Source organism: Pteropus vampyrus, unplaced genomic scaffold (genome assembly GCF_000151845.1).
Source record: "Pteropus vampyrus isolate Shadow unplaced genomic scaffold, Pvam_2.0 Scaffold225, whole genome shotgun sequence".
In the NCBI taxonomy this organism is placed as follows: Eukaryota; Metazoa; Chordata; class Mammalia; order Chiroptera; family Pteropodidae; genus Pteropus; species Pteropus vampyrus.
Window position 1 is genome coordinate 2,773,433 of NW_011889006.1, and position 22,658 is coordinate 2,796,090.

Consider the following 22,658-nt stretch of genomic DNA (forward strand, 5'->3'; position numbering starts at 1 on the left):
CCCCTCCAGAGTGTGGGTATAGACTAGGTAAAAGGCTTCAAACCTAGAAATGAGCAGCCCTGCTCTGGGGGAAAAAGAATATTTAGATCAAGTCTGAGTTGGAAATAATGAACACTTTGTTCATCAGCTAAAATAACCTTCAGATGCTATAAAATTCCCATCTGTGCTTATCTGCTCTTAACTGCCCACCATCATTTCCTTGGTCACAGACAGACATTAGGTGACCCTGGCAGATCCTTGAAAACCCCAGCCACCTTGACCCTGCCCTAGTTGGAATTAGAAAATTTTAAATCTTTAAGTTCTTTAATTTCAGAAATCTAAAAGCAGGCAGCTAAAAGTCAGAGAAATAGATACAATTAGGGAATTGCCGACAATCTCAATGAGCCAACTGTACTCTCTGAGCTCAAATAAACCTCCAGCCACTCAGTAGGGACTCAAGAGTCAGGACGTTTCCTCCTACCTACTTTCAAGTCAAGATCTGACCTTTAAAGGGGAACCTGTGTCTTCACTTCTGAGTAGAAATCTTTAATTTCCAATTACCTGTGGTCCATCTAAGAGTGAAATCCCTGAGGTGATTTTGATTTTATTTCCTTTTCTTAAAACAAGTACTAGTGCTCTTCTTTATAAACTGTGGAGAAAAATGCAGAAAAGAAGAGATGTTTCTAACCCTAGGTGGTGGCTCCAGTTCATCACAGTTGCAGAAACAGTGACAAATCTTTCCTTCCCGTGAGCCGTTTTCGCTTTCATTAAATAGGACGAAAATTTCTTCTTCTTTAAGAGGCACCTTGACCATTTCAACCTGAAAGATATAAGAGGGCTCTCATACAGACAGCGAGTGGTGGAAGACAGGGTTACTTGGGGAGGGCGAGGGGAGCAGGCGGAGAAAAGCAGGGGAGGAAAGCCATTACCTCTCTCAACAGCTTGTCCTTTAGGTGGTGAATATTTACAAATGTAATGGAGTTGCAGCACTGGAAGATTTTCACCCCAGGAATGGTTGCAATCTGCAAGACAAATGTAAAATTAAGAGAAAATTTTCAGCTCTTTTATGGAATAAGAAAAAATCTTTAGAACTTCCTGGAGAATCTGTAGTCTTTATAAGAGGCAAGAGCTAGCAAATTCCTTCCTTGAATTTTCACCCCCTACTTTTTCTACTATTTTCTTTTCTCCTCCATTTTCTTACTCCTCTCTTTTCTTTTGGCCGCTGAAGAACATTTTAAAATTACCCTTAATTGGCCGCAGGACTCTGAGGATTTACCTACTTAAGCTCCCCACCTTTACCATTGTGCATCCCTTTCCCTGCCTTTGTCGATGTGTGTCTGTAGTGCAGCCAACACCACCAAAGAGATATGGGAGAAAACTAAGCAGCAGACCTAGTATATTCCATCATTTGGGCAAAGAAGTGGGACTGATTTAGATTCTTACCTCCCGATAGTCATTGACGCTTCTATAAATGTTGGTGTTAGGGATCTGACCCAGGAGGAGAATCTTAGTTCTGAAAGGGAATGCATTTGGCTTTAGGTCATAGTTGCCTTACCTTACCATGGCTAACCTCCAATTACCTGAGACTAAGTACCTGTGTGACTGAAGAGTGATCAAGAAGAAAGCAAAAGCTATTGAAACAAGTAGTCCAATGTCCAGTCCCAGGAAAATTGCAGATGTGAATGTCACTATCCAAATAATCTTATGAGAAAGGGGAAGAAGGGAAAAAGAAGACCATGATAACAAGCAGAATTGAGAAAATCGCCACTCCAATCCCTTAATTCACCTTCACTCTCTCCCTCCCAAGACCTGGAATTTAGAGAACAAATTCCATAGTTGTATGGACTGACACCATCACAAATGATTGGGTCCCAAGGCTGCCTAGCAATTCTTTTATGCTCTTAACTGCCCACCATCATTTCCTTGGTCACAGGCAGACATCAGGAGACCCTGGCAGATCCTTGATCTACCTATCTTGGTAACCTTTCTTTTCAATTTTCTCTTGAAACTTCAATTTCCTTGTGTGCAAAATGTATGTAATAATATCTACTTTATAGGCTTTGTTGAGATTAGAAACACCATTTGTAAATCAACCCAGGACACGCGCCAAGTAGTTGCTATTTGAAGACCTAGGATAGTTACTGTAAATCTTTAACATCCTTTTAAAGCCCCTACCCCACCACCTTCTCCATTACTCTCAGCAGGTGACTTGACTTTAATCTTCATAGAGAAGACAGTCTGACACTCCCTTAAATATTTACTTCCCCCTCCACCAGCAACTTGTTAGTTAATATCTGCACTCAATTTTCCTTCATCCTCTCCAGTACTGTTGGAAGTCCTATTTCTCCTCCTGGAGATGGAAGCTCTACCTATGCATTGGACCACATATCCTCTTAGCTCCTCAGGGACCTGGATCTCCTTGCCTCTGTTGGATCCTTCTCCTCTTGTCATATTATACACCCCCATATTTTATTTCTTGCTGTTTCCCCTTTCTATCTCCTAGTTTTGAGCTTTAGAGAGAAGAAAGGCACTCCATCAGTTATTCTGCCTGGCAAGACAGAATAACTTATTAGCATTTCTGTTTCCTATGCTGGAAACACATTAACTGGGTTAAAAGTCATTCAAATATGCAATGCACGGCAAGCCCTTTTTACTAGATGTGTGTGTAACTGTAGCCACTTCATTAATTCCTTTTTATTTAATTTTGCATAAATGGAATGAGGTCTCAGCATTTCCATGCACCAACAACTCTGACTCTCCTTTTTTTTTTTAAAGCAAAAGTAGAGTATTAGGCATCAAAGGGTTGCTAGTGTCCTTCACACTGATCTCTTTGGTTTGTTCTCTTTCCCCCTCTTCAGCCTTCTTCTCTGTCTTTCCCTACTCCAGACAGTGCATCTACACTTACACAGTCATATTGGTTCTGCTTCCACAGACTGGGTAGATTGTAAATGGTTTCAAGGTAGGGTACAACATTGCTCAGAATAATACCAGCCAGCACAGCCTGTGGGGAAAAGATAAAACCTGCTTCATTTTCCCTTTAGAGGTAAAACTCCCAAATCTTCACAAAGGAACAACAAAAAGTCAGCTTTGCCACTCAGAGATATTAGGCATTGATACTTCATAAAAATACCATGTCCATACTGTAACTCATTGTCTAATCAAAGAAGTATTCTCCACATTTTTCTCTGCTCTCCTCCATAATTTGTCAAAAACACAAGACAAGGCAAGGCCAAGGCCAAGACCTGACTGATTCAGCCAGTAAGGCTACAACAAGCATCTGTTAGATTCAGATCATTTATTATTTACGCAGAAAGTGGGGAAAAGAGTAGTCAAAGATTACACATACCTGTGTTGTCACTTTTGGTGTATAGAACAAGACCTAGAGGGGGCTGGCACTATAGTTATTTGTCTTGCCTTTGGTTACTTGGCCTTGCTTTATCTAGTTTGCTGGTCACATCTATGCTACCTACATTGCCTAGGAACCATTCTCAGATGAGATAACAAATTAAGGGAACTTCTACTTACAGAAACTCAAATAGTTTTGATTGGGCTTTTGTTCAAGTCTAATCATGATACGCTGTAGTTATTTCCACAATGAAATACCATTTTTTTGTCTATCAGATTAAATCAGCCAACTGAAAATACCCCATACACATAGTTGTTGAGTATAAGAGGGTACTGCCCTTTTAGAAAATAATTTGGCAATATATCGAGACATATTGATATGCTTTTACACAGAAATGTTTTATTTTTAGAAATCTATTCCAAATATAGAAAAGGGAAAATGTATAAAATTACTCATTGTCATGTTATTTATGATAACAAAAATTCAGGCAATCTAATTTTTTTGATAATAAGAAAATAACTAAATAAGTTATAGTATGAAGTATCATGCTATATATTAAATAAAAACAAGAATACAAAGTTGTATGTCCAGTTAGGTTACAAAGTAATATCCCTTCATAGAAAATAACATTGGTCAGATATATGTCAAAATGTTAATAGTGGTCTACAGCCATGCCACCCCGACCGTGCCCAGTCTCGTCTGATCTCAGAAGCTAAGCAGGGTTGGGTCTGGTTAGTACTTGGATGGGAGACCACCTAGGAATACCACATGCTGTAGGTGTTTAAAAAAACAAAACAAAAAACAAAATGTTAAGAGTGGTTTGTTTGTAATTATAGATGATATTTGTACCTATTATGCATTTTCCAAAGTTTTAAAAATAAGCATGTCTACTTTCCTAATGGAACAAAATTTCTTAAATTGGAGAAAATGAAAATCTGTACTTATAGGGATATAAAAATCATCAGGGCCTCAAAGTAAATATAACATACTTCAAGAAACGCTTTCTGTGTTCACAAAGTCTTGTGTTGGCATAACATTTTCAGCCTTTTCCTAGCCATCCTCTCCTCTATAAACAATGCCTGGGAATAAGAACTCATCCTACCACTAGGAATGGCTGGATCCAAGCTTACTCTGGTTTTCTGAGGTTACTCAGTGAACAGTTGGACTTAACAGGTCAGTAGAGGAGGGAAGAGCAAAAGTGAAGTCAGCAGAAATTACTTTTTCCCACTAGGAATCACCAAACTTTCTGCAATTTGCAGGGAGACGTGGTAGGAAGGAAAATAATCTCAACTTCATAGGGTTTTTGCAAGGTTTTTGGCTGGAGGTAGGGAGTGTGAAGAGGAAACAAATATTTTCATAAAACAATACACAATAAAAAATTGACCTTTCTGAATATTAAGGTAAGACATGCTCATGTGTAAAGAAGAATTAAACTTATATATAATTTTCATCGCCTAAAAGATAACCATTTTTAACATTTTGGTATGTTCTCTCTCTCTATTTTTTCACATAAAATTGGAACAATATTGAATATACCATTTTGTATTATGTTTAAAAAATTTGTATTGGTCCCATTGCTAACTAGTTGAGATCCTTGCCAGGATGCTCCAATAATTCCTCCAATAAGAATTTTGCAGCAAGCTATTCATAGTTTTTCAAGGAAGGAAGGAATCTTTCATAGTTTAAGACTCATAGAGCCCCATGTTATAGTAATTTAGATATTCCACCGATCAGATTGTGTTCACATTTTCTTACCCAGAAATACCCTAACTAGATGCTGTAAAAATAATGTAACATAACATGGTTAGCCAAAAGCAAGGGTTGTTCTGTCTCTAACATATTTATAATAACGGAGTGTTTGGGATTTTTAAAAATTCTGATTCTTCTAGCTATACAGAAAGAAAAAATACCACTATTTAAAGTAAATTAGTGAGTGGCTCTCTTAAAATAGACTTCAAGAGTTATAGCACTAAAGATGCTATATAAACTAAATTCTAGAGATAACTTCTGCTGAGAATCAGAGGACAGCTTGTGTGATAAATACAAGCTTAATCCCACCTTCCATGCATAGCTTCCATGGCTAGGTTCCAAGGTCCTTGACTCACAAAAGCAGAAGGCAGCAACAGCCTTGAGGTGGTCCTGCTCTCCTAAAACCTGATATTCACCAGGTGGAAGAGACGTGTTCAAAAGGATAAGGATAACATTTACAACGACTCCAGCTTCAGGGACTGCCACCTTAGTGTGTAACCAAGCTGCTACACCAGGAATGAAACCTCCTCCTACCTCCCTTAGTACTATCTAAAAATGGCTAAAAGGAACATTAAGGAAATTTAAAAGGAAATTATGGTCACTGCATACTGATCTCTATTATAACTTAGAAGGAATTGATTATAGGCAGTAATTAACACACCTGGCATCTCTAAACTCAAGGTGGTCAGTCTAATGCAAAGCGAAGAAATGGCACATAAGTATATAGAAGCATTGTAGCTGAACACAGAGTTATAACTCAACTTTCAGATCTTGCTTTTTAGTGCTTTATACTAACCAAGAGACAATGTGGAAGCAAGAGGGGGATTGAGTTCACATGAATGCAGAACAAGTCCTTCTGGAAACGGTTTAGGAAAACAGATGGCATGAATGCACAGTGAGTTTCTAAGCCTGTGTTGGTAACGGGTGTTCTGGCATCTGAAGTCTATTTCGGTCAGCTTTAACTGAATCCTCACTTGTAAAGCTTACTTTATAGCTTAAGCAATTAAAAGAAGATTAATGAGAATAATAAAAATCATAACTAAGGTTTCTTGAGGGCTTATTATTAGCTCAACACTGTTTTCTCTATATTATATATATCATCTTATTTAACTCCCAATCCTGTGAGGTAGATGCTATTATTTTAACAGAAAGGGACTAGAAGGAGGCTGGGGCTACCACTGGGGACAAGCTGAATGCAATTCTCCTCAGAGATACCCACCAAGATGCAATCTGGAGATCGGTCTTTCTTGGCTTAGTTATTTGATCAGTTCCACTTACATTTGGCAGTTCGTAGAAAAAGTGTCCCACCTTCACCATCAGGAGCAGCATCACACCTGCTCCTACCAGAGATGCAAACTGAAGAGACAGAGGCGGTTAGAGAGAGACCATCAGGAACGTTTCGGTTCCTGTCACGACTGAGGCCTTCTGCTTGGTGAGAAGCATATCAGTTTTTCTTAAAAGGAGTTGAGTGTAACCAACCAGCATAGTGCATTTGTGTTAAACTGACATTTTCAGGTCTTGTCAAAGTGCGAAACACATACTAGGTACTCAGTACAAACGGTGAGAGAATGCATGAATCCACTTTGAAAATTTCCAAATTGTCTTGGGCATTTGAATCTTTATTGCCATAGCTTTTTTGCTGTGAATCTGAAATCTAACATCTGGCTTGCATTCCCATCCTAACTTTAACCTCTCCTTAAACAGTTAAAAAAAAGCCCTAGAAGAGTCATTACTGTCAGCCCTAAAATCCCAACCATTCCACTTCTCATATCAATAAATATCCCGCCCCTCACTCTCCTGTTTGGAGCTTGGATACCTTCCTACCTAGCAGTTTCAGTGGTGCTTCCTCTTACACATACAATGATAATCACTTCTGATGTTCCTACTTTAGTTGTCTCTGCTTCAAAAAAAGTTACAAACATGAGTCGGGGCCATATGTAGTAGCTCTGGATCCTATCCCAGCTGGGTTGACTACTCTGGGCTCAGTGCGACTTGGTAAGCAGCGATCCTGGTTGACAAACACAGGAGGAAACCTAAGAAACATAATTCCCTTCAAGGCTCTCTGGACATAGTCTTGAACTCATTATATACTTTATTGATAACTTTCTATTGTTTAAGTCCCTAACAATAAAAAATAATATAAAGCAGTATAATTTCCCACTGTGAAGGGAATAAAACTGTAACCACAAATCAAATCAAGCAAGAACTGAGGAAGTCCCTTAAATCTAAACCATTAAATGGCCACTCAGCAATATTCTCTAATTTTCTCTTTATCTTAGGCGTGAAGAAAAAAAAAAAAAAAACCTTCCTACGGGGTTTCCTGTTACTATTCACTGCTACTTGCCATATAAATGTATCACTGAAAATAATGGCAATGAAATCAATGTTCTATTCCCCCATCCCAGCTGATTCACAGCTAAGGTGAGCAACCTGACGTGGAAAAGTTGAGCCCCATGAGAGTAGTGTAGGAAGAAGGAAGGTTTCAGGAAAATGAATCACTGTGACTGAAACTCGGGGAGTTCTAATGGCAAATATTTTATACACTGGAACTAAAACAAGTAACTGAGGCCATGAGCTCCTCCAGCCAAGATACATATCAGCCTGTTGCTGGATCTAATTTGAGAGTCCGGCTTCAGGCAGTCTTTGTCAGCACTATAGGAAAAAATCTTCTTCAATTAGCACAGAAAAATATATCAGCATTTTTCCTTCCTACCACTTCTTTCCTCCAAAATTCTTCTGATTATTTTTAAGGAAGCAAAGCCATGCAGATGCCAAAATAAGCTGTATAAAGCCTAGATTAAAATGAGTACAAGCCAGACATTGAATTGGATCATAAAATTTTCTACTCAGAGAGGGTTGGAAGGCCTGCTAATAACTGTGTGTCCCCCTTGGCCGCACACACAAGGGAATGGAGCTTTGGGATCAGAGGGCCATCCTCAGTGGCATTATGCCTTAGGAGGATGCTTGGTGGCTCTCAGAATCTCAGACTCAGTGTCTGAACAGTGTCTAAAGACAGCAAGCATGAGAACTGTACATCTCATGCATGCTTTGCTTTTCTGCTCTAATTTTCCATCACTTTTCTAGGCGTTCTTGATCAAAGACAGACTCTGCCCTTTCTCTGGGGATTCAAGGTAATGTGAGTTCCCACAAGCCACAGCCACTATTGACACACAGACCCTCGGACATCAATTACCCCATAAGTAGTGGGTTCCATAAAGTAGGACAATAGATGGCCAAGCGCCCAGAGCTCTAGGAACCTGGGGTTAAAGTTATGATTTTCAAACATCTTAAGTGACAGGCACTGAGGGAACTATTATCATCGAATTCAATTCTCACAACTGAAAGGTTATCCTTATCACCATTTCACAGGTGAGGACTAGAGCCTCAGAAGGCAAAAGCAACTTGCCCATGGTCATACATCTAGGCACCACCGAGTCAGGTTTCAACCCATCTGACCTGCTGACTCCAAAATCTTGGCTTTCTCTACTATCCCATCTGCTTCCTCTAAAAAAAAACACAACACATTTCTTCTTTTATAATTTTTTTCTTTTCTTTCTTTTATAACAACTAATTTTGTAAACAGTTCTTGGAGCATGAGGAGAAGGCAAGAAGGCCAGTTCTTAGAAAGCAGAGAATAAGGAAAGGAAACCACTCATGGGGAAGAGGAAAGCACAGTGGTCAGAAGTAAATGAGCAGGAAGATGGAGTGGGGGACAGTCCGAATGGGCCTGGGGCTCTCCACATCCCCTCTGTTCAGGCCCGGGCCATAGCTGGAAGGGCCAATAGGTTTTGCTGTAACCAATGAAGAGAAGTGGGTTATAGATCAGGAAAAATTAAAAAGAAATCCAGACACATATACACAGCTTATATTTATGACAGACCAAAAACAAACAAACAAACAGACAGACAAACAAACAAACAAACAAATAAATAAAATAAGGTGGCCCTTGGTGGCAGGTCATGTCTGAGAGGTTTAGAGCCAGACCCCTAGCTTCTCTTTCTTTTAGTCTTAAAGAACTTTGAAGAAGCAAGTGTGTTCTCAGGCAGAGTGAATCAAAAGTCCTAGAGTGAAAAGGTGGAGAGAGCACCCACGGCTGTGGGATGAAGAAGGCTGTATGAGTCTCAGAGGCCTTTGCCGGTCCAGATCAGAAGCTCAGAGTAGAGGCTGGGTAGCTCCAATATGTAGGGCTAGGGTCCAGCAGCACTCTCTCCTTGAACTAGTGATTTGCATGAGGCAAATCAGGGTCTCACGGAAGGGCTTACCAGCATCCCTAGAAGGGTCACTGCACTGCAGAGAGAGAGATGTCATTGGTAGAGGAGTATGTTACACAAGAGAATAATGCAGCAACAGAAAACAGAATGAGAGCCATAGGCTGGCTGTCTTTGAGGCAGGCACTTTGTCCAACAGGCTGAAGGCAACTCAGAGGCTGAACTGAAGCCCTTCTTCCTTCCTTCCATCTATACATAACCTAGCTCTCTTTCAATAATCCATGAAAGTCTCACTTCATCATTCTCCTTCGTGCAATATTTATGGCAGTTTTTATTTACTGTACTTATTCTGCTTAATTTTACTTGCACTGTGATTTAGTTTTTTCCAACTGTGTGCATCTTTTCTCCCCAAATTTATGTTACAGTTATACATTCAATGAACAAAGTGAGTTGTCAAAAGTTAGTGGGAATTAATATCCAGAATTGCTATTTCCATTTCTTTTCATAAAACTCTCTCATTCTGACTTCAAAGCTTTTTCACTAGTGCTTAGGACAGTCTTAAAGAATAGTGGAAAAGAGCTACACCTTAAAGGCCAGTGTGTCTGGCAGAAGCTCTATGGCAATAAAACTCAGTCCACATAGAATGATATCATATGGTCTGACTCTAGACCCATGCTTTTGTTCTCACCTTCTGACTTTTATTAGCTTTCACCTTATATTTCACCAAATTTAGCCATGGACTGTGACACTTTATCTTTCCTCATTAAACTTTAGTGTCCATTCTCCCAACACTTCAGTTTCTGACCTTGGCTATACCTTCCTACCGTGCTTCTGCAGCCTAAGCTTGTCTTTGACCTCTGTTGCTGTTTCTCTGCCTTCTGAACTCTGACCTGTTCCCTGGCCTTCCTCTAGTTTCAGTTTTGATAGTTCTTTGACATTTAATCAGACTACATAGTTGAGACGGAACACCCCTCACATTGTAACGTAGTATCATTTAGTCGGTCTAAAACTCATGAACATTGGACTCATGACTGCAAGTAGACAAGGAGGTTTGCCTTTAGAGCCTGCCTTCTCAATTGTCATTTGCCTCTTATCTCTCCCCTCCCACCCACCCATACATTTAGTTTACTAATTCAGAATACCTGAAGTGAGTCTGACCTAGATAATTTTCTCTTATACATAGGTAGAATGGTCATAAATCCCCTAGGCTTAACTAGACATAGATCTTACTCTCTGTCATGAAAGCATCTTGCTATGCCCTTTGAGGAAGCAAGGAAATTTTCTAGTTTGGCTGCCAGGTTGAAGAGAGTTGTGTTATTGCTTTCCCAGACTAGGACTGAGAATATATAGCCCATATGAAAAAATGAGTAGGTACGCTACATAGAAAATGTTTTTTTGTGAGCTAATATATAGAAACCTGTCACATAGAACAACATTTCTATAGTAAATGACTTTCAAGTTCCATATTGACAAATTGCTTTTAAGACAAAATATAAGCAAAAATTAAGACAAGCATGAAATCCAAATTCTTCCAAGAGATCTTCCTCAATAAGCACAATGTTAAACAGCAACATAATTAAGCTAATATAATCCCTTACTATGACTATATATATATATATATACACACGTGTGTGTTTGTGTGAATAGAGATAAATATGTTTATATGTTAGACAATGGTTCTATTTCAACACACCTGTTGTCTTCCTCCAGATTTATCCTGGATAATAGTCCTGATAACAGCACCGGTAAACACACAAGATTTGAAAAATGAACTGACGACATTGCAAAGGCCGATGGCTATTAAATCCTACAAAGAAATGGCAAACAATTTAGGCCCACTATTTGTTGAAGAATGCTGATTTACATTTTCACTAAAGGTATACTGTCTATTTCTTGTGTATTAAGATAGGGTTGTTTATATCACTTGAAATAATACTGAAATTTTCTTAGAAAGAACAAAAGGATGGCAAATCTGATTTCTAGATTTCGTTGAATCTTCACTTTAGCTAGTGATCATAAGGAAAGCACGTTTCAAAATGAGTTAACGAGACTTTTGCAAGATCAGTAGGACTTAGAATGACAGAGAGGAACACAGTACTATTTCTCTCCCTTCCTTCTATACTATCCTAAAGTCAAAGTGGGACACCTCTTGCTTCCACATTTCCCTTTTGAGTCCTAGAAAAAGGACCAAACTCAGAATAGTTGGAGATCTTCCAAAAATAAAAAAAGGCAAAAACTATTTCTGGGAGACCAACTTAATTATATTAGTAGCCTGGTTTTGATATTCCATATCATTTCTTACTGTACCTCAGAATGTGGTTGACTTCTAAGGACTTAGTGGAAAGGAAGATAAAATTAAGAGGAGAGGAACTCCGCTAGCTTACCAACATGGTACCGTGTGTTATCTTCTTGTACTCCTATACCATATCTGTTCTAGGGGAATAACACTCACATTAATTCAAGTGGGTTCAGAGTTAAGTGTGCCACACTTCTCAAAAATCCTTTGGTAATAATTATAGTTTTGATAATGGTCCAAGTGATTCTCTGGTTACAGGAGAATCCAGTCTTCACATTAGCAGGGGGCTCAGATGAGAGAGCACAGACTTAAAGGTCAGAGGAAGTAATAGAAAGACCTGTCCTCTCACCTGGTTGGAATTGACATCGTAGTTATGGAAACTGGCCATCTTCTTGCCCAGAAATATGAGCAGTGAGGAGCTTACAAAAGCTAAGGAGAAGGCTTCTAAAACAACGTCCGAAAGGAAGTTCAAATCTGGTGTATCAGGAAACAGGAAGCTAGAATAAAATGGTAGAATTATTCTTGGAGAGCAGGATCATTTATTGGCACCTCCCCCACTCCCTCCTTATCATTAAGGGTAGGCTGACCCTTAAAAAAAAAAACAATAAGAGATACGAAGAACAATTGAGGCAGTAGCCTGCCAAAACTGCCAGCAAACCAAGCCAAGTTACAACAGCCATTGAGAGAGCATGCTCTGCTATATTCCAGTTAAGGTTTCTGCCATGTAGCAATGGTAACAAATAGGACACACAAAACCACAAAGATTGATGGAAAATGGTTTATATACACGATTTGAGACATACCAGTGGGTAAACAACAGGCAGATATCACATCTAAGATGGTTTAGAGCTAAAAAGCTCAGTGAATTCCCTTCTATTTACACAAACCTTTCAGGGTGTAATTTTAGTCACTGTCCTTTATACAAATTATTTCCAATTTTATCCACACCTTCCCACCTGTAGTTTTTTTCTTCCAGTTTTTGTTATTGCGGTAAAATACACATAACATGAAATTTACTATCATCCATTTTAAGTGTACAGTTCAGTAGAATTCAATATATTCATAACGTGCAACCATCACAATCATCAGCTCCATAACTCTTTTCATATTGTAAAACTGAAACTCTATACTCATTACCCAATAATTCTTTATTTCCCCCTTTCCCAGCCCTGGCTACCATGATTCTACTTTTTTTCTTGATGATTTTGACTGCTCTAAGGACTTCATATGTGGAATCATACAGTATGTTTCTTTTAGTGACTGGCTTCTTTCACCTAGCACAATGTCCTCAAGGTTCATCCATGTTGCAGTATATGTCAGAATTTCCTTCCTTTTTAAGGCTGAATAATGTTTTATTATGTATATACCACATTTTGCTTATCCATTCATCCACTTATGGTTTCTTCCACTAAAATTTTAGCTGTTGGGAATAATGCTGCTATGAACATGGGTGCACAAATACCTTGAGACCCTGCTTTCAGTTTTAGGGGGTATATATATCCAGAAGTAGAATTGATATATCATATGGTAATTCTATTTTTAATTTTTTGAGGAACTGCCATACTGCTTTCCACTTACAGTGCACGAGGATTCCATTTTCCTCACCCACATTCTCTCCAATACTTGTTATTTTTATTTTTATAGCAGCCATCCTGATAGATATGAGGCGGTATCTCATTGTAGTTTTGGTTTGCATTTCCCAAATGACTAGTGATACTGAGCATCTTATCATGTGCTTATTGCTCATTTGTATATCTTCTTTGGAAAAATGTCTGTTCAAGTCCTTTCCCAATTTTTTGAGTCAGATTGTTTCTTTGTTGTTGGTTATTAGGCATTATCTATATGTTTTGGATATTAATCCTTAATCAGATATATAATTTACAAATATTTTCTCCTATTCTGTGGGTTACCCTTTTATTCTATTGATAGCGTCTTTTGATTCACAAAAGTTTTTAATTTTCATGAAGTCTAATTTGCCTATTTTCTTTTGTTGCCTATGCCTTTGGTATCATATTCAAGAAATCATTGCCAAATCTAATGTCATGAAGATTTGCCCTATGTTTTCTTCTAAGAGTTTTATAGTTTAGGTCTTACATTTAGGCCTTTGATCCATTTTGAGATAATTTTTGTATACAGTGTTAGCAAGAGTCCAACTTCATTCTTTTGCATGTGGATATCTAGTTTTCCCAGCATCACTGAAAAAATTGTCCTTTTCCCATTGAATACTCTTGGCATCCTTGTCATTGGACCATATATGCAAAGGTTTATTTCTGGGCTGTCCATGCCATTCCATTGGTCTATATGTCAGTTTTTATACTGGTACCACACTGTTTTGATTACTTGAAGCTTTGCAGTAAGTTTTGAAATTTGGAAATGTAAGTCCTCCAACTTTGCTCAACTTTTTCAGGATTGCTTTGGCTCTTCCGGACTCCTTGATATTCTATATGAATTTTAGGATTTTTTTTCCTGCAAAACACCTCATGGGGATTTTGATAGGGATTGAATTGAATCTGCTGATTGCTTTGGGTAGTATTGATATCATAACAATATTAAGTCTTCCAATCCATGAACGTGAGATGTATTTCCATTTATTTACATCTTCTTTAATTTTTTTCACCAATGTTGTGTAGCTCTCATTGTATAAATCTTTTACCTCCTTGGTTAATTCCTAAGTATTTTATTCTTTTTGATGCTTTTATAAATGGAGTTGTTGTAATAATTTCCTTTTCAGATTGTCCACTCTTAGTGTATAAAAAAGCTACTCTTTTTTTGTGTTGACTTTGTATCCTGCTACTTTGCTGTATTCATGTATTGGTTTTAACAGTTTTTTTCTTGTGTAATCTTTAGGGTTTCTGCATGTAAATTCATATCATTTATAAACAGAGATAATTTTACTTCTTCCTTTCCAATTTGGAAGGCTTCTATTTCTTTTTTCATGCTTAATTGCTCTGGCTAGAATTTCCAGTACTATGTTGAATAGAAGTGTTGAAAGTGGGTAACTTTGTTCCCGATTTTAGAGGAAAAGCATTCAGTCTTTCAACATTTAGTGTGATGTTTGCTGTAGATTTTTCATATATGGCTTTTTAAATATAAAGTCTATTTTGTCTGATATCCACTCCTGTTATCTTTAGGTTCCGATTTACATGGAATACCTTTACTCATCCTTTTGTTTTCAATCTATTTGTGTCTTTGGATCTAAAGTATGTCTCTTGCAGACAGCATATAGTTAGATCATGTGTTTTATCCAACTGACAATCTCTGTCTTTTGGTTGGAGAGTTTAACACGTTTACATTTAAAGTAATTACAGATAAGAAGGAAATTACGTCTGTAATTTTGCTATTTGTTTTCTAGCTTTATTTGTCCTTCATTTCCTGCATTAATTTTTTTCATGTTTAGTTGATTTTTTGTAATGAAATGGTTAAATTCCTTTCTAATTTTCTTTTGTGTATATTATATAGCTATTTTCTTTGTTGTTACCATGGGAATTACATGGAATCCTCTAGTTAGAACACTCTAATTTGAATTTATACTTCAATAACATACAAAAACTCTGCTCTTCTATAGTTCTGTCCTTATCCCTTTTGATTGTTGAAGTCACAAAATTACATCTTTATACCTTGTGGGCCCCAAAACATAAATCTTTTAAATGCATCAGTCTCTTAAATTATGTAGAAAAAAAATGTGGTGTTACCATTGTTACAACAATAGTAGCTTTTATAATTGCCCTATATTTACTTGTATTGAGATATTTATTTCTTCATACAGCTCCCAGTTATTGTCTTGTTCCTTTTATTTTACCTTGCAGGACACCCTTGAGTATTTCTTGCAGGGCAGGTCTAGTAGTAATGAACTCCCTCAGCTTTTGTTTATCTGGGAATATCTTAATTCCTCCTTCACTTTTGAAGGACAGTTTTGCTGGATATAGGATTCTTGGTTGGCAGTTTTTTTTCTTTTAGCACTTTGACTATGTTGACCCATTGCTTTCTGGCCTCTAAAGTTTCTGACAAGAAATCTGCTCATTATTTTATTGAGGAGCCCTTGTGTGTGATGAGTCACTTGTCTCCTGCTACTCTCAAGATTCTCTCTTTGTCTTTTGAAAGTTTGATTATAATGTGTTACCACATTATAATGATGAACTCTTTGAATTCATCTTACTAGGAATTTGTTGAGCTTCTTAGATGTTTATATTCATGTCTTTCATTAAACTTGGGAAGTTTTCAGCCATTATTTCTTCAAATGTCCTCTCCACCCCTTTCTCTCTCTCTCCTCCTTCTAAGACTCCCATGATGTGTATGTTAGTGTGCTTAATGGTGTCCCATAGGCTCCTTAGGCACTGTTGATTTTTCTCCAATTGTTTGTCTTTCTGTTCCTCAGACTCAATAATAATTTCCATTATCCTATTTTCAAGTTCACTGATTCTTTTTTCTGACTGCTCAACTCTGCCAACGAATACCTCTACAGACTTGTGTTGCTTAACGATGGGGATACAGTCTGAGAAATGCAACATTAGGCAATTTCATCATTGCATAAACATTATGGACTGCACTTACACAAACCTAGATGGTATAGCCTACCACACACCTAGGCTATATGGTATAGCCTATAGCTCCTAGGCTACAAAACTGTACAGCATGTTACTATACTGGGTACTGTAGGCAATTGTAACACAATGATAAATATTTGTGTATCTAAATATATCTAAACATAGAAAATATACAGCAAGAATATGATATAAAAGATAAAAAATGTAGACCTGTATAGGGCACTTACCATGAGTTTAGCTTATAGGACTGAAGATTGCTCTGGGTGAGTCAGTGAGTGAGTGGTAAGTGAATGCAAAGGCCTAGAATATTACTGTATACCACTGTAAACTTTATAAACACTGTACACTTAGGCTACACTAAATTTATAAAAAATAATTTTTTTAAATAATAAATTAACCTTAGCTTACTATAACATTTTTACTTTATAAACTTAAAGTTTTTAAAAACTTTTTGACTCTTTTGTAATAACGCTTAGCTTAAAACACAAACACATTATACAGCTATACAAAAATATTTTCTTTCTTTATATCCTTATTCTATAAATTTTCTATTTTTAAATTTTCAAAAATTTTTTTTGCTTTTCAAACTTTTTTGTTAAAAACAAAGACACAAACACACATATTAGCCTAGGCCTACATAGGGTAAAAATCATCAATATCACTGTCTTCCACCTCCACATCTTGTCCCACTGGAAGGTCTTCAGGAGCAATAACACATGGAGCTGTCATCTCCTATGATAATGCCTTCTGGGATATCTCATGGAAGACCTGCCTGAGGTTCTTCTTAAGAGATGTCACTCTTTTCAGAAATATGTTTGTTAATTTTTTTCATCATAGTTTGCTTGCAAGCAGTTAACGCACCTTGAACATTTATCTCTACTAATGAAAACCTTTTAGTGTTGGGCTCCAGATTTTCAAACTTTTTAAGGAGCTTGTTGATGTCTGCAAAAGCTTCTGCTAAACCCTTCACTGTGAATTTTCTTGCAGGTGCTTCTTTTTCTTCTCCCGCAGTTTCCTTTTCTCTTGCCTTTTCTTCAGCTATGCATTCCTGTTCCAGTTCCAACAACTTCTCGTTAGTCAATTCCTCAGGAACTGCCTCTACAAGCTCCTCAGTGTCATCCTCATCCACACCATGTTAAAGTTGTTTTCCATCTCAACCACAGCTTTGTTGATTTTTGCAACCTCCTCATCATTGGCAAATACTTTCAAATCATGGAAAAAATCTCTTGAGTGTCTTCTTTCAGATGCCATTCATACACCCCTTGGTGACATCACTCCAAGCCCAAGCAAAGTTTCTGATGCAGTTATAGATATTGTAATCCCTCCAAAATTACACCAGTGTTTTCCTTAGTCGCAGCAATACCCTGAGCAAAGGTCCTCCTCAGGTAGTAGGCCTTAAAAGCTATTATAACTCCTTGATCCATTGGTTGAATTAAAGAGGTGATGTTTGGAGGGAGAAATACCATGATGATATTGGGATGAAGATCATCAATAAAAGGAGGAGCACTGTCAACAATAAGCGAAATCTTGAAAGGTATGTTATTGTCCAAACAGTACTTCTCCATTGCGCTGGCAGAGCAATTCAAAAGAGCATCTTGGAAGAGAAGTTGGGTCACCCATGATTTATTGCTCTTGCAGTACACTGGCAAAGTGGGCTTATTGACATGCTTGAAGGCCCTGGTGTTCTCACTGAGCCAGATCAAACAAGGTTTTAATTTGTAGCCTGCAAAATCACCCCCAAACAAGACTGTTATCTTGTCTTTAAAAGTCTTGAAACCTGGAATTGACTTGTCCTCCAGGCATCCATTTACAGAATAGGGACCTTTCATCCATACTGAATATTTGTTCTGGCAAGTAATTTTCCTCCACAATCAGCTAGAGTTTCCAAAAATTCTTCAGCTGCCTTTATACCAGCATTCACAGATTTACCACTCACTTTCACATTATATAATGAATCTTGAATGATTTAAAACACCCAGAGCTAGCAGTAAATGCAACACTGTTGTCAGGTCCAGTCTTTTCTTTCAACATCACAAACAAACTTTTTGCTTTGGCTATGATTGTCATGGTGCTGAGGGGGATATGGTTCTGTGTCTGGTCTTCAATCCAGGTAATTAGAAGTTCTCCATGTCTGAAATAGGCCCTTCTCAAATTTTCATTAGTTTTATTGCCTTTGATGAAGCAGATCCTTTAACAGCTTCTATCATTTTGTTCTTGCTTTTCAAGATCATAGCTATGGTGGAATGAAACATATCTGACTGGTGAGCAATTACCATCACTCGTTTCCCACCTTTGTAGTCTTTAATCACTTATAATTCTGTTTCCAGGCCAATCATTCAACATGGCCTCTTATTGGCTACATTAACAGTGGATTTTGTATGCTTAGAGGCTACAATGAACAAAATAACACAAGATTAAATCAAGCACAAGAGAAAATGATGCAACCAGAGACATGGTAAACACAAGATGTGTGAGGCTGCTGCTGGCGTAACACAGCATACTGTTTTATAGCAAACTTTTTAAATATAAGTAGAAAGATTAGACTCTAAAATAACAACAATTAAGTATAGTATAGTAAATACATAAACCAGTAATAGAGTCATTTATTATCATTATCAAGTTTTATGTACTCTACATAATTATATATGCTACAGTTTCATGTGACTGACAGTGCAGTAGGTTAGTTTATACCAGTATCACCACAAACACGTGAATAATGTATTGCACTCTGATGTTAGGATGGCTACGATGTCACTAGGCCATAGGAATTTTTCAGCTCCATTATAATCTTATGGGGCCACTGTCTTATATGTGGTCCATTGTTGACTGAAACATCATTATGTGGCACATAACTATAGTGAATTTTTCATTTCAGTTATTGCACTTCACGGCCCTAAACTTTTCTTTTAGGTTAAGGTTTTCTATGTCTTGTTCGATATTTTCAATTTGTTCCTTTTGATCACTTTCACCCATTTCACTGCTCCTTACCTACCCCCCCGCCACTAGCAACCAATTTGTTCTCTGCATCTATGAGCTTGGTTGTTTTTTTTTTAGATTCCATATATAAGTGAGATTATACAGTATTTATCTTTCTCTGTCTGATTTATTTCACTTAGCGTAAGGTCCATCCATATTGCAAGTGGAAAATTTCTTTCTTTCTATGGCTGAATAATATTCCATTATGTACATGTACCATATTTTCTTTATCCACCTATCAGTGAACACTTAGGATGCTTTCTCACCAGGTGGCCCTGGAGGTGCACAGGCTGTGGCTGAACTTGGCCTGCAGCTAGACCCCTCCCAGGACTGTGCCACTGGCCCCACAGGGCACTTACTACATAAAACCACTCTACTAAGTCCAGGAGACTTGGGAGCCCTACCTAATACATAGAAACAGACACAAGGAGGCAGCCAAAATGGGGAAACAAAGAAGCATGTCCTAAATGAAAGAACAGAACAAAACTCCAGAAAAAGAACTCGACGAAAGGAGACAAACAATCTACCAGATGCAGAGTTCAAAACACTGCTTATAAGGATGCTCAATGAACTTAGGGGAAGAGTAGATGAACTCAGTGAGAATATTAACAAAGAGATTTAAAAAACATAAAAATGGAAATGAAAAACATAAAAGAGAACCAGTCAGAAATGAAGAATACAATATATGAGATGAAGAGTACATTAGAGGGACTCAACAGAGTGGATGAAGCAGAGAATTGAATCACCAATATAGAGGATAGGGTAGTGGAGGACAGCAACAAGAAAAAAGAATCCATAAAAATGAAAATAGTTTAAGGAGCCTCTGGGACACCAGCAAGTTTAACAACATTGATATCAGAGGGGTTCCAGAAGTAGAAGAGAGAGAGCAAGAAATTGAAAACCTACTTGATGAAATAATGACTGAAAACTTCCTTAAGCTAGCATAGGAAATAGACATATAAGACCAAGAAGTACAGAGTCCCAAACAAGATGAACTCAAAGAGGCCCACAACAAGATACGTTATAATTGCAATGGCAAAGGTTAAATACAAAGAGAGAATCCTAAAAACAGCAAGAGAAAAGCAGTTAGTTACCTATAAGGGAGCTCCCATAAGACTGTCAACCGATTTCTCAGCAGAAACTTTGCAAGCCAGAGGGCTTGGCACAAAATATTCAAAATGATGAAAACCTAGGATCTACAACCAAGATTACTCTACACAGCAAAGCTGTCATTTAGAATCAGGATAGATAAAGAGCTTCTCAGACAAGAAAAAGCTAAAGGAGTTCATCGCCACCAAGGCAGTATTACAGGAAATGTTGGAGGGACTACTTTAAGAAGAAGAAGAAAAAAAATGTATCAAAAATATGAATAAAGAATGGGAATAACTATATATCTATCAATAAGTACTTCAAATGAAAAAGAATTAGATGCTCCAATCAAAAGGTAGGGTGGCTGAATGGTTAAGAAAACACAACCCTTACATAGGCTGCCTACAAGACTCACTTTATATTAAAAGACGCACAGACAGAAACTAAAGGGATGGAAAAAGATATTTCATGATGGACCTAGAGGGTATCTTGCTGAGTGGAGTAAGTCAAATAAAGACAAATGTCATATGATGTACATGTGGAATCTAAAGAACAAAATAAACGACAACTGAAAAAAAAACCAGAAACAAACTCATAGATACAGAGAATATTTTGAGGGTTACCAGATGGGAAGAAAGTTGGGGGGATCAGTGAAAAAGGGGGAGGGGATTAAGAACTACAAATTGGTAGTTACAAAATAGTCATAGAAATATAAAGTACAGCATAAAGAATATATCCAATAATATTGTAATAACTAGGTACAGTATCAGAAGGGTACTAGATTTTTCAGGGTGATCACTTTGTTATACAGATGTCTAATCACTATGTTGTACACTTGAAAGTAAAATAATATTGTATGCCAACTATAAGTGAAAAATAAAATTATTGAAAAAATCGAATTGTTTGTTTTTTGATATTGAGTTGTATGAGTTCTTTATATATATAGGATGTTAATACCTTATCAGATATATGATTTGCAAATATTTTCTCTCATTTGGTAGGCTGCCTTTTCATTTTTTTTTTTTATGTATCCTTTGCTGTGCAGAAGCTTTTTAATTTGATGTAGTTTCACTTGCTTGTTTTTGCTTTTGCTGTCTTTGCTTTTGGAGTCAGATCCAAAAAATCACTGTCAAGACCAATGTCAAGGAGCTTGCTGCCTGTTTTCTCCAGGAGTTTTATGGTTTTAGGTCTTAAGTTTAAGTCTTTAATCCATTTTGAGTTAATTTTTGTGTATGGTGTAAAATAGTGGTTCAGTCTCATTCTTTTGCATGGGGCTATCTAGTGTTTCCAACACCATTTGGTAGAGACTTTTCATTGTATATTCTTGGATCCGTTGTATATACTTGGATCTCTGTTGTAAATTAATTGATCATATACACATGTGCTTATTTCCATGCTTTTTATTATGTTCCTTTGATCTATGTGTCTGTTTTTATTCTGATACCATACTGTTTTGATTATTATAGCTTTGTAATATAGTTTGAAATCAGGACATGTGATGCCTCCAGCTTTGTTCTTCTTTCTCGAGATTGCTTTGGTTACTCGGGGTGTTTTGTGATTTTATACAAATTTTAGGACTGTTTCTTCTAGTTCTATGAAACCTGACATTGGAATTTTGATAGGGATTGCACTGAAAAGTAGATTGCTTTTGCATATGGACATTTTAATAATATTAATTCTTCCAGTCCATGAGCATGGACTATTTTTTTTATTTGTGTCTTCAATTTTTTCATCAATGTCTTATAGTTTTCAGTTTACAGGTCTTTTATCTCCTTGATTAAATTTATTCTTAGATATTTTATTCTTTTTGATGTAGTTATAAATGAGATTGTTTTCTTAATTTCTCTTTCTGATAGTTTGTTATTAATTGCCGCTCTTTGTGATGTTAGCACATAATATGCTAGTAACCCTTAATGGTGGTATTCTAATTTTATAATTCCTTCCCCCTTTATTGACTGTAATACGTCTATAAAGTGAAATGTCTTTTTATTAACTATTTGGATACCTCCAAAAGCAGTTCTTATAGGAAAGGCATGATAAATATTTGATTTGTTTCTTTTATTTAACAATTTTCAAAATAATTAGCTGGTTCTTTAGCATTTTCCAAGGGTAAAAAAAGAAATTTATTTTTTTAGAGTTTTTATGTATTCGTGGATTTAAGCATATTTTATGTGTTTGGCCAGTAGGAGCAACAAAGCAATATACAGAGTCAATCTCTATCAAAATCCCAATGGCCACTTTTGCAAAAATGGAAAAGTTGATTCTAAAATTTATATGGAATTCCAAAGACCCTGAATGGCCAAAAACAATCTTGAAAAATAAGAATAAAGTTGGTGGACTCACACTTCTCCATTTTAAAACTTACATCAAAGCTACAATAATTAAAAGTGACAGAGGGATACACATATAGATCAATGGAATAGAATTGAGAGTTCAGACCAAACATTGACCAAACATTTACGGTCAATTGA

General features: G+C 37.0%; 1 protein-coding gene and 1 pseudogene across 1 annotated transcript in view; one reads left to right on the plus strand and one right to left on the minus strand.

Annotated features, from left to right (window-relative positions):
- Nucleotides 1-22,658, minus strand: part of SLC26A8 (solute carrier family 26 member 8) — a 74,747-nt gene that overhangs the window by 10,587 nt on the left and 41,502 nt on the right. The window contains exons 8-15 of the mRNA XM_011373557.2: nucleotides 11,928-12,075; nucleotides 10,976-11,089; nucleotides 6,353-6,430; nucleotides 2,885-2,980; nucleotides 1,574-1,680; nucleotides 1,423-1,492; nucleotides 909-1,001; nucleotides 668-799 (exon numbers count right to left, since the gene is read on the minus strand). Coding sequence (XP_011371859.2) covers nucleotides 668-799; nucleotides 909-1,001; nucleotides 1,423-1,492; nucleotides 1,574-1,680; nucleotides 2,885-2,980; nucleotides 6,353-6,430; nucleotides 10,976-11,089; nucleotides 11,928-12,075 — 838 coding nt within the window. The remainder of the gene's footprint in view (nucleotides 1-667; nucleotides 800-908; nucleotides 1,002-1,422; nucleotides 1,493-1,573; nucleotides 1,681-2,884; nucleotides 2,981-6,352; nucleotides 6,431-10,975; nucleotides 11,090-11,927; nucleotides 12,076-22,658) is intronic.
- LOC111747522 lies at nucleotides 3,987-4,105 on the plus strand (annotated as a pseudogene).